The following is a 13,561-nucleotide window of genomic DNA, read 5'->3' as shown; positions in this document are numbered from 1 at the left end:
TGATGCTTACTAGCAGAAGGCACCTCAGTGAACAAGTGTGGAGCTAACAAAGGTTCTTCTGATTCAGAATGTACATACAAAAGATCTTTTGACTTCACAGTATTTAAGAGTTTTATTGACTTATGGTCAAAATAATATTTTGAACCTTTATAAATTTTAATTTTTAATTAATTTTTATAAAAATTATTTTTTTTATAAAATAATATTTTGAATATTTTGAATCCCTGCCATATTATCACATATCCACAAAAAGAGAGTCCAGCAACAATGTGTTACAAAAATACTCTATTAAGTAATGGGAATGTTAGAAAAGCTGCCTGTAAAACAACTCTTATCCCCTCCAACTGCCCACAATCTATGCGTATTCCTGTAATGCTGTTTCTCTTTCTGTTTTTTACTCAAGCCAACACTAATTGAGTATCTTTGAATTAATTTTGAGGTATTGATACTGTTTAGGGACAGGAACCTGATTATCAAAGGTAGAAATTTTTACTCTGCCACACTTTAATCCAGCTAAAAAAACAGTGTCACTAACATTCACAGAAAACTTATTTTCTGAATAGAGAGAACAGCAATATGTAAATGCCTGAATAATGCTTCAGGCAAAGACTTTGAAAATATATATATTATGCATATCTTTTCTTGGCACACTGTAAAGACTCAAAACCCATGAATGTATTTACTGTACTGGAATACGAGACAAATTGTGTTGATAATATATAAAATCATTACTCTGAAAGATTCCTTTATTACTATAAGTTAGAGATTCAAAGAGCTTGGCCTTAAAAGGGAGGTGGTAGCGTGGAAGACTTGCAGTGTCACATTTTAAGAAAATTTATTTCTTATATGCAGTATCTTTTAAAATCAGATCGATGGGCACACTTGCATCAGAGAAATAAAGCTGATCATTAAATTGAGAAAATACTCTGTGTTTAATATGTTAAAAACATATTGCTTTAATCACTGCTCCGAATTTCCTTTCTGTAGGATTTGTGCTCTGATGGCAAGTTCAGAATCTTCTAAAACTGAAAGACCACTGAGAATTTCTGCATTAGTTCCTGTGTGTCCATATTTTCAGCCTGTACAAAAGAGTGCCTGAGACAGGCTTCAGTGTTCTTTTATCAACTGATATTGGCCAACTGGGAGATTCTCGATTCTAAATAAAGTGTAAATCTGCTTTGAAGCTGAAAACTGAACTGACAGTTTGAAAATCTTTCTATACACAAATCAGGAACTGTCTATATACTTACACGTTTCTATTCGTATCTTCAACTTCTAGCCTAAGGTTTCCCTTTAATAAATAAGTAATAATAATAATGCTAAAAACATATTTTCCAGTAAGCTTAAAAGGACCTTCAAGTGAACAAATCTCATCAATAGATTCAATTAATGGAATACCAGATCACTGTCTCTGACACTACTGAAGAACCATCCTAGCCTAAGATACTTCCAAGAACTTTAAAAAAAAACCAAACAAAAAACAAACAAAAACTAAAAACCCCAAACAAACAAACAAAAACCCTAACAAAACCAAATAATAACAACAAGAAAACCAAAAGAACTACAGATTCGAAATAGACTACATCTTGTGGTGGAACTGAGTACTTCACCCTTGACCACACAAACCCCAATCTATATGAATGCACCATAGGGAGTATCTTTGAAGACTAAGAAATATTGGCTATTCACTTCCCTAAAAGCTAGATATGTTTTCCCTTTGATTTTTACTGCATGCACACCACTTTAGACAGTAATTAACCTTGAAAAGGGAAATTGACAGTAGAGCCTCTACCAGACTGTCCTACAAAATTATAATTCAGAATTCATACTTATTCAAAATGAAGGAAACTATCCACCAGAGAAAGCAAGAATAACACTACAAACATTAATATATATACACCTGTGCATTTTGGATTAAACAGACTGTGGAAATATCTATGTATTATATTATATGTATATGTTATATATGTCTTATATTCAATTACACAGCTAATAACCAAAATAATTGAAGACACTGAAGCTCAGTATACATACAAAGGAAAGTGTAGTTTAGTTCTAAATTGCAGAAATTGTTAACAATCATGTAAATAAATGTGTAACTGTTTTGAACAACAAAAGCAGGACCTTAGAGTATAACCTGCAAGTTAAACAGATCTCAAGTTCAGCACACAGCTCTGGGTGGGCCACATATATAAATATAGCGTATGGCTGTGTAGATCTGTGAACAATTAAAAGAATGTGGGTTTGGCTGTACTATCGGTATTAAGTCTAGCAGAAATGTTTCTAGACAAATGCTTCGCAAAATCATACTGTTTTTCGATGCTGCAATTATCACAAACACCTAAATATTTAATTTCTACATAACAGCAAAGAGAAATGTAGATCTTTTGCTCTAGTTTCCACATTTTCAGATCTGTTAAACATCTAATATTATTTGGTCTATCTACTGCTGAACTTAGAACTCTTGATGGAATTTGATCAAGGAGCAAACCTTGGCACACAAGGCAAGGTTCATTTTACAGAACATGGATGTCAGTAGCATACACAGGAAAAATCACAGAACTTAAAAATTAACTGTATACCTCTCATGTTCAGGTAACACAGGCCACAGTTACTTGCAAGACTTAATACTCTAAATAAATACTCTAAAAACTGTAAATTATGAGTTAGAAGGGATCCATCAGGATCTAGTCCAACTCCTGGCCCTGCAGCACGAGGACACCCAAAGAATCACACCACGTGCCTGAGAGTGTTGTCCAAATGCTTTTTTGAACTCTGTCAGGCTTGGTTCTTTGACCACTTCCCTCGGGAGTCTGTTCCAGTGCCCAACCACTCTTTATTTTAAACTGTAAAACATCTCATTTTCTCTTGGTCCTAATTAAATCAATGGAAGTTCTGTCAAGTTTTCTATGGAGTCAGTCTAATCCTAAATGAAGAACAGTATTTTATTTTCCAAATTTCATCTTAAGACTTCTCATTCCTGTATAAACTAGTGATTTCCTCCAAAGGAGCATTTATAACTTCTGTTTATATGTCAAAATCATATATCTCCCAACTTCAATCTCTGCCATTGTTCAAATCCTCTGTACTCATCCTTATCAAAAAATTATGCTGTATCTTATGGTTATTCATATATAGTATGAAATAATTTTACTGTGATATCAAAGAACCAATATGGATGCAAAAAAGCTAATGTTTCAGAACTTAATCAGTTAGACTGTATCTTGTTCAAGCAAGGCTATCAAAGTTTTCCATATCATGAAGTACAATCCAATAGATTTTTATTTCAACTGTCTAAAATAAATTCCTAACAAAAATGTGAATTCAAGGATTTATATATTCATCCTTGGAAAACAGAATAAAAATGCAGAAACTAATTTCTATGTTAAAATTATTAAGCACTAAATATTAAAATACATGAGATTACAGTGTGAGCATCTTTTAAGATTAAAAGGGTTCTTCAGTCAGGTTCTAGAAATATTTGGAATCAAATGCTACACTCCTCAAACTAAGATTTTGTGAAATAGGTGATAATTAAACAAATACTTCAAAAAACTATAATAAGTACAAGGAGACCACAAAAAACAAACTGACATAAACATCACAAAAATAATTTTAGTATTTTGGTGTACAGTGGATGTACAACTTGTTTTTTACAGTCAAGTAGGCAAAATAACATGCAGTTTCTATCACTGCTTCTCATATTACAATACATCCATTTACAGATAATAAGATTAGATTCATCATTGTTCTCAGTTTGTAGGCCATTTTTCATTTAATCTTCTTATGGTAAAAGAAGGGGGAATTTCACCTTCATACATAATAAAACCCAAACAATGTTATCTTTTCAGAAGTAACACATCCAAGCATATTATATCCTATTTAGTTAATGTGACCAGAGAATAAAAAACATGCATCTTACCTCAGACCAAATATATGGGATTGTTCATAATTGAATAAGGAATGAATTTTAGCTTCTGAGTTCAAAATTATAAGCCTGTCAATGATATCCTGTCAAAGGAAAAGAAATGTAAAAAAACATGGATGCTTTTATAATTTATGCACATCATAGTTTCATAGGGATATTTACTATTGAATGAAAGCTATTATTGAAACACACACTGAAATTATTTCTGTAATAGGAGTTTTCCACACAAAAGTCAAAGGCAAAAAATGAAGGCAAAAATTTCCTAACCATGTAGAAGGTTAGTAAAAAAACTCTGTTAAAAAATATAAACATACAAAAATATCCTTAAGTATCAATTATCCTAGTTCTTCTTTAGTACTCAACCATAAAATTAAAATGTTTTTTGTATGTTTGAAGTGTGTACATATCTATTTTAATGAAGAGAACAGCAACTCCTTTAATATAATAACTCTTTCTCACACTGATTAGTACTACATGCTTGAAGACACAGCCACTTAGGCTCAGTTTAGCAAGGCTTGGCTCAGATGTTGAGGCTTACACCTTCCATCTTGGAGCATCTCATGTAACAGACAATGACTTGTGGCTGCTTCCCACTTCTTCCACAAAGCCAACCTAATTATCTTCCCCTTTGGCTCACTGCATATGCAAACTGCTTCTGAAGAAATTATTTTGTTAAAAAAGCTAAGGAATTAACAGAAATATTCAGTGATGTTATCATGTCAGAGACAGATTCCTGTGCTATGGTCAGAAGAAGCAGATTTACAAAATCCTTATGAGTTTTATTTAATCTCGACTAAACACGAAGTTTTATTTTCTCCACATTTTAGAAGTACAGTTTCAGAGACAGCAGAGAGACAGCAGAGGGAGTTATTATTCCCCTAATTAGATCAATGAGTCATTTCAATAAGATATGAAGGGAAAGTTAAAACCCATACTTTCATGAAATCAACAAAAGCTCTGGTTTTCAACTGAGAAAAGAAAAATCATAAGTAAAACTCACAATAGTAGAAAAAAATCTAGAATTTTTCAGAGCAAATTGTCTTCATAGAATGTACTATTATTTAAAATGCAGTTTTAGAAATATATTTTTCCTATTAGATTTTTGGGGCGGTGGGGAAGACAGCTTTTTCCACATTGTATATTTACAATAAAATTCTCGATTAAAAAACTCAACTTAGACTTCAAGGCTGTTCATAAAATTGATAATGCAAGCAATTTGTTTGGGATTTAAGATTTTTTTAGATATTTGTGCATACAAAGAGTCAAATGCCAAGGGATATTTGTCTGGCATCAACCTCCTTCTCTCATTTATAAATTAAAGCTTGGAGCTGCAAATGAGTACAAAGAGCAGGCACAGAGAGAGGACTACTGAGAAAGGAGACTAAGCTCTGATTTGGGATTTTAGGAAGGAAGATAATTAACAAGGTCTAACACAGGATTACATCCAAAAAATGTGTGGATAGATCTGCACTGCTCAGCTGCAGACCATAGCTTAAATATTACAGGTCAGATGTCATCTATGTTGAATACCTAAGACAAACCATCTAATCACTGAAGACAATCATCTGTTCTAATGTCTTTCAAAGCCAGAAGTCTAGAGTCCAAACTAGTTTCCCCTGAATTTGTATCTACTGCAGAAGCCCTCAAAGACTGAAGGCAGGCAGAAGAACCCTCATTTATGTGTTCCATTTTCCAAAATAATTTTACATGCTAAACAGAAATCTTGCATGTATTAAGAAAAATTTTCCTAAGGGCACAAATAAAAATCTGATTAGTCTACAGTTAAAAGTTTCAAAAACTCAACTGATAATCTGTTCAGTCAACGATACAGATAGTCAGATAAAAATACAAAGGAGGTAAAAATGTTTAAATCCTGGGAATTCAAGAAATAAAGATATACAAAAATGATTAAGTTCTGCGCATTAGCAAATGCAGTTTAGCATAAACAAGTCACATTCTGTGGCAATGTGACACAATTCAGAAATAAATCAAAAATAACACACACAAAGTAGTTAGCAATTTCAAATAAAATCTTCTAGTGGCACAGAAGTGGCTTTTACTTTGCTTCCTGTAGTTATATCTGGTCAAAATCTTTTATCTTTTGCTTTCTTCAATCACTGCTCAAAAACATGGTTGCAACAAACCTATATACCTTCTTAACTTCAGAAGTTTTCTGAGTACTTTAGACTCATCAGAGGATCTGACTATTTCCTTTCTGTTATAACCTTGGATGTCTATAATCCACTGCTGCATTGCAGTTAACTGAAACAAGCCTCATCCAAAACATCTTTATCTCCCCGGGGAACTTTGAACAATTGTATCAGTATTGGCATTTCTAGAAACCTATGGCATTCCAAAAAAATACTCAAGGACCTCGAAAGCTAAAATAACACTGGCTTTCAAAAGTTACAAAAATCATTCCCAAAACCTACCACAATTTGAAAGCTCTCAAATACTTATCATCTTCAGCATACACCGATCTCACTCCCAGTTCTTTAAAAATCTTAGTAACTGAACAAAGCTATCCATTGGTGAACACACTAGCATTGAGTAAATTGGAAAAATGAAATTTATCATGCAATTTCCTCCTGAAATCATCAAAACAATATTGCAAAAAAATAACTCAAAAATCCCTTCCAAACATAACACATACTATTACCATAAACTCTTTCTAAACAACTTAAAATATCACCAATCCAGAGCCCGTGCTAAACAAACACTTCAACATAATAGCAATTTAAAGTGTTAACTCATTAGAAAAAAACCCCTGATTTTAACTGCCACACAAGGTCACAAATTACTTGCCTGTGCTTTGTAAATGAGAAAAAAGCAGTAATTGACTGCAGTAGAATGACTGAATACAAAATAATACTAAATATGGAAATGGTGAAACTATTTTTTCTGAAGCATATCTTAATCAGTAGCTTTCCAATTACTGATTTTTTCCTTTGTGTGAATCATATGTCCTATTAAAAAATAGCCTGAGGTATGGGGCTTTTGTGTTTTCATTTTGTTTTATTTTTTTCTGTTATTCTTTCTAAATCCATAGATAGTATGAGAGAGCAATGCTGAATAAAATACAAGTATACATATTTTTCAACATTTTCCCATACGTAACTGTATGCACATACAACCATGTCTATTTATGCTACTTTTATCTGTGGAAAAACACAATTCTAACATAAGTCAGGAAAGATGATCTTTAAGTTAGGCAACAAAGTTTATATTACCTTTAAGATTTCAAAATGAAAATTTAGGTTAATATGAAGTGATATGTGCATATACTGCCCTCATGCTGTATGTAATACAAAATGCAGAAAAATTCAAAATCTTTCAATAAGAAAAAAACTTACTCTTTTATAACCATAACATTTTCTTAGGAAAACATGTCTTCACAGAAGTATTTTCCTTTCAAAACACTTACAATTATATCTGTGGGTACTTCACGGAATGAGTACATGGGTTTATTTGGTATATCTTGTTTACTCAGGAGCTCAAAAACTGCTGGGTAAGTGAGCACATTTACCAGAAACAAAAAAGACTAGAGAAAGAAAAAAAGAAGGGACAACAGGGAATATTGATCAGTTAAGTGCATCCAAATAAGTGTTAGCAAGTATTTGCCATTTACATTAACTTTGTCCTTATCTTTTACAGGCTGAGCTTAACATAAATAGATCTGCCCAAAATAAGGCTGCATACCCTGGTAGGCATCTATGTAATCTAAAAAGGCAGTAGTGTCTGATACACTATTATCTATCTAATATCTATTATGTATCAAGTTAATTTTGAAAATTACAGTATTTCATTGACACATAATTCTAAAATCTGGAGACAAAGAATACTCTAAAACACATCATTCTTTCTGATTTTATTTCAGTAATCTGGACATAAACTGATGGCCAGCATTTAAGACTTAGTTTTGTCATGACTGTTATTAATTATTTCATAGATCCTATGATTCATATTTCATAAATCCTTGGCATTGTCAACTGCCATGCAACACAAGTATCCTTTATCAGCCATCATGTAACTAGTGTATTATACCAATTTTAACACGTGTGCCAAGAAGCAGGTATAGTTGTAATGAAAAATTACAGAAAGATATGCATCATCCTATCTGAACTACAGCATTATATATTTCCATACAAAAACATAAGATTAAATAATTTCTCACCTTCTGACAACTTTGGTCAATAGGGTCAACTGGAGTAGGTCTGGGTTGGGTTATCCTCAAATCATCTTTTCCACACTCCAAAAGAGCCCATAATTCAGTCAGAAGTGCCTTTATAAAGCCTAAAACAAATGTTTGTTCTAATCATGAGTTACATATTAGAAATACGTTTCACCACAATTCTAACTAAGATTCACAAAATTCTCTATACTGAAGGCTGAAATTTCACAACACAGATTGCCTTAGGGTTACTATCCCTGCTATTCTCAATCCTTTAGTCAAAACTTTCTTCCTTTACCTTTCTACTTTACCTTTCTAGAGCAGTCTGCTTACGTTCTATCTACAATCTGCAGCAATGGTTTCCAAAGACTATTACACTAGAGTAGGATTATGTTTATATATCTTCTATGTATATATGCTTCTGACCTTCTTTAAAAAGTTAACTGCAATGGATCAAGGTTTAGCTATCATTGTCTCTGTGGTTCTAAAAATACAGATTTACAATAACTCATTAATGAATTGAAATATACCACAGTGAAAAGAGCTAGAAAAATCCCAACTTTAAGAGAAACATTACTAGCTGAATTTAAATTGTTAAATGTTTAAATAGAAGAGGAAAGAGCCATCTAACTCTGAAATCTACAAATGTAAGGGTTGAAAATCAATGCTGATTATTTTTGGTATATCATTTATCTCTGATGCCAAAGGGCATAAAAGGGCCATAAGAAGCAATTTGGCTGAAAATCTTAAAACAGGGCAGATGGGTAACTCCTCAGTAGATTTGCTCCCTGCTTTGTGAAAAATCCCAGAGGCATAAATAAGAAACGAATCAGTTTCTCTGACTGGCAGAATTTGCCTGCCTTTCTGACAGTCTTTTAGTCAACACCAGCCACTTCTAGATACTCAAAGAGATGATTTGAAACTTTTGTACCTCATGGACTTCCTTAGCAACTGAAGACATTACCTTCATTTTATTGATGAGATTATAGTTTTAATATAATGGCTACTTGGACTATTAATGATATGATATGTTAACAGTTGGGTTATCTGAGATTGACTCTGAAGAGACTTTGTCTGAATTGACAATTCTTCTCGTAGCACAATCTCATTTACATCTTGCTAATGTGTAACTGCACCAATGACATTCGGGCCCTTGCAGTTCCTCACCCTTTGAGCAGCCAGTAACCATGGAAATGTACATACAAATTACAAACATCAAGGGTTATTCATTCTAATCTGTAGATCAATAAGAAGCACCTGCAAACTTATTTTTAAACAGACACACCAACAGGAAATTTCTGGAAATCCAAACTAGTGAAGTGAAGATTTTGCATAATATCAGAAGAAAAAATAAACTCTAAAATGCTGCATCAAGATTAATGAATAACTTGAAATCTGGAGATAATTAATTTCCATCAAGAAGAGATTAACAAACATTTAGGAGTTTTTGTTAATACTATGTAATTATTTTACACAGTTGATAGTTTTTTAACATCTTTCTCACTGTCTTTTTCCAAAATGCAAGACTACAGCATGCAATTATTCATAATAACATCATTCTTCAATTTACCTGAATTCCGCAGAGCTACTGCAGCCATTGGTGTTGTTGCCATTTGTGCAACAATGATTCTATTACCAAAGTCTTCATATTCATTTGTCTGTTGATAAGAAGTATAAAAGTACAGGGTTAGTTATTCAGAAGACATGAAACTCTCAAGTGATCTCTTACTTAAATATTGATCTTCCTTAAACTTGTTTATAGAATTTAATCCACTTTATGTTTAGACTTGAACAGTTCATAGATATTATCCTCTACAGACTTACCAGGGTCAGATTCCCAACCAAACATCTTTATCAAGTATCTTATAAAAATTTAAACACAAAATACTGTGGTTGAGAAATGCAGTATGAGCAAATAAAACCATTAGTATTATAATGCTTTTGTACTCATTCAGTAGGATACCTTTGGAATTACTTTTTTTTTCCTAAAAATGCACATTATCTGATAATCTATTTATATTACAAGCTTTGTCTAGCATATTTAGATTTCAACATGACCTACCAACACCGTCTAAAAACATTTGCACTTAGAAGTACAGAAAAAAAATTTTCTAGCATTTCAGACTTTACAGTAAAAAGTAAACTATAAAGACTCTGCAATGCTTACCTGGATTTTTTTTGATAAACTGTTAAACATAAAGTCCACACAGTCATCCATGGCACCTGTACTATGCAGCAGAAATAGTCCTTTGGGTGTGGTACAAAAACTTAGCAAGGCATCTAACAAAGTCTCCTCCCATAACAGACTGCAAGAGTAATAAAATAGTAATTAAAAACTATATGTAAAAAAGCATGCGAAAAAAGAAAAAGTACAATTCCTAACTTTGAAAAATAACAGTACTCACTGGACTCTATGCTTAATTTATATGTTTATGTTAGATTAAAAAAGCATTTGGGAAAAAATATAATATACTAGACTGCATTTTCTGTGAACATTCAAACTCAGTGTGGCAAAACTAGGGTTAGGTAGGAACACAGAAGAGAGAGATGATGTAATGGGAAACCAAAAGACCCATGCTATCCTTAAATATATGTATCAATTACAATCTGACTCTATACAGTCTTAAGATAATACAGTTACATGTTGGCAAAACAGGCACAGAATTTCTCAGCAATGTAAAAACACTATGAGGAACTCACATTAGAGGAGTTAAAGGTTCCTGCAAGAAATTGGTACAGAATTATGAAGAAAGGTGCCATATTTACACAATAGCTTCACATACTAAGAGCAGTAAATGGAAAATCAACATTGCCCAGAATTTTCAGATTCCCAAATACTTTTGTATTTCTTATCTTAATGAATACAAACTTCTATAAAGGGACATTAAGTTTCAGTATAAAAGGAAGGACACCTTTCACTTGGTAAGTATTAGGCTTTCAGCCAAAATGCTGCCAATCTTGCTACATAATATTTTCAAGGTGTAAATATGATTCAGCAGAACAGCATTTAAAATTAGCACCACATCAAAGGCGTAAGATAAACAGAGCTATTTTGTTCTGTGCTTTCTAATTCACATTTTCCTCAAACCAAATTCTTTAGTCAAGGAGAATCAACTATAAGTCAATTTTACATAGATCAGACACCACTTTCTAAGCCAAGAAAGTTCTCAAAGGTCAGGAAGACTTTTGTAGCTCTATTGAGATCTATGCTAGGATAGTTTCTCTACCTACCACTATACTTTTGGCAAAAAGACTGTCCTGGGTTTGGCTGGGATAGACTGCGTTTTCTTCTAAGTAGCCAGTAAAGTGCTGTTTTTTGGATTTAGGATGATAATAATGCTGGTAACACACTGATATTTTGGTTGTTGCCAAGCAGCTCTTAGCACAGTCAAGAACTTTCTAATTTCCCATGCTCTGCAAGTGAGTGGCTACACAAGAAACCATGAGAGAGCACAGTCAGGAGAGTTGAGCCAAACTGGCCAAAGGGATATTCCATAACAGGGAAGTCATGCTTAGTACATAAAATGCAGGGAGTTTCCCAGAAAACTGGCCAAAAATTGCTGTTAAGGGATGAGCTGGGCATCGGTCAGACGATGATGAGCAATTGAGTTGTGTGTCACTTGTTTCTCTTACGTGTTACTTCTCTCTTTCCTTTTCATTATTATTAATGTTATTATTACCATTAGTAGTATTACTATTATCAGTTTTACTGTATTTTGTTTCAATTATTAGACTGTTCATATCACAACTCAATTTTTTTTTCCTGATTCTCTTCCCCATGACATTGGGATGCAAATGGCTGGGTGGTATTTAGTTGCTAGCTGGAATCAAACTACAACAATGGGGTTACAAGATGTCTCAGTTGAAGTTAAAGCAGCAGTGTGTGTTCACACTAACACACGTGCATAAATTAAATAACAAGTTACCTGGTTTTTAAGTCTTGACTTATTGATGAAGTGGAGTCTGCATCAGTTACAGTAGTAGGTACTCTTTCTGAAAGCAATTTTGTCTGTAAAATGAAAATAAATAAACACCTCCTAAATGTTTATTTACACCATGTTTAAACTCCAGATCTTGTATATACAAAAGAAAAAAAATACAGTGATCAGGTTGTAGTCTAGTCTTTGGCACAGAATACACTCTTCCACTACATTGTTTTCATTTCAGAAAAACTTATTTTTTACTTTTTCCTTGGGTATGAACAATTTTAAACCTAACACATTTAAAATGTTTTTTATTAGAACTCTTAAATAAACCTCTTTACTTTCCAACTGGATACTCCCAAATCAAAAATCAGCATTTAAAAGGAAAAAAGGAAAAATTGTTAGATGACTCTTAACTCCATTTCTGTCATAGGTAATGGAACTAACAGCCTCTGGAGTCACTATATCAAACTTTTTATTAATTCTGCCACTTTTTCTTTTTATTTAGAAATTATATAAATATATCTATATTGATATAGATATCATTAGAGTTACAGACATAAATATAGATACATATTTTTATATTTGATAATTTAAATTATATTTGAAAATAACTGGCATGAAACACTGCATATTTAAAAGTAATTATTTGTTTTATGTTTGTATGATAAAAAGCAAATTAAACCATTGAAATAAAAGTGAGCAGTTGTTAATTTACTGCCTTATATGATGTACAAAATCAACAAGATTCTTCTATTAAACTAGTCAAATGTACTGGTTGTATTGTCCCCCTTTTATTATTATCTCTATAAATACAGTCTCAGAATTTCAACAGAATCTGCCAAGAAAAAAACAATTTCTTTCTCCATCAGTCTTAAAACTCCAGGAGACATGTAAAAGAAAAGGATACCAATTACCAGTCCAGCCATTAAAAAATTTACATTACTGCTTGGAAAGAATGCATTATAGTTACCATTCATTGTGTAGCAAAAACAGTGAAGATATTTTATAAACTTCAGGTGTTTTAAAATTGAAAAATTACAGAAAATAATTTTAAAAGCAGTAGGATGATGGAGTTGACTTTCCTGTAATAACTTCTTGATTCTTAAAGTCAAGAATGCGTCGATTTTAGTTCAGTTTGTATTTGACTACCAAAGTGAAGTGAAGAAATAGAATTTTGGAGTGTAAACTTTGTTTTTATTCAACACATTCAGTCTAGTTCTCTTGTACATGTCAAGACAATTTGTCTAAATTATGTTCTATACCATAATAAGGGTTTTTAATGTGGAAAGAAGTCTTTTGTACGAAGTGTAAATGCTGTGGTTTTATTAGAGGAAATAAGCGGAAATGTCCATCAAAAGCTTTTAACAGTTTGTGATAAAAGTTAAATAGAGTAATAGACTGGTTTGAGTAAGACTGATGAGTTACACAATAGGAAAACATCAAAAAGATTGCTCAGTTACGTAAATTACAGCATGAATCAAGTGAACTAAGCTCCTTAATTCAATAAAAGTCCTCAAGTTTTCAATGCAAGGAAGA

At 32.5% G+C, this 13,561-nt stretch overlaps 1 protein-coding gene across 5 annotated transcripts in view; it reads right to left on the bottom strand.

Moving 5' to 3' along the window:
- Positions 1–13,561, bottom strand: part of TBC1D32 (TBC1 domain family member 32) — a 74,118-nt gene that overhangs the window by 40,901 nt on the left and 19,656 nt on the right. For all 5 annotated transcript variants that reach the window (XM_014876716.2, XM_088161871.1, XM_088161870.1 and 2 more), the window contains exons 18-23: positions 12,026–12,108; positions 10,267–10,405; positions 9,670–9,757; positions 8,103–8,221; positions 7,353–7,469; positions 3,923–4,011 (exon numbers count right to left, since the gene is read on the bottom strand). In XM_014876716.2, the coding sequence (XP_014732202.2) occupies positions 3,923–4,011; positions 7,353–7,469; positions 8,103–8,221; positions 9,670–9,757; positions 10,267–10,405; positions 12,026–12,108 (635 nt within the window). The remainder of the gene's footprint in view (positions 1–3,922; positions 4,012–7,352; positions 7,470–8,102; positions 8,222–9,669; positions 9,758–10,266; positions 10,406–12,025; positions 12,109–13,561) is intronic.

The sequence above is a fragment of the Sturnus vulgaris genome, chromosome 3 (assembly GCF_052056855.1).
Source record: "Sturnus vulgaris isolate bStuVul1 chromosome 3, bStuVul1.hap1, whole genome shotgun sequence".
NCBI classification, from domain to species: domain Eukaryota; kingdom Metazoa; phylum Chordata; class Aves; order Passeriformes; family Sturnidae; genus Sturnus; species Sturnus vulgaris.
This window is presented reverse-complemented; position numbering and strand designations above follow the sequence as displayed.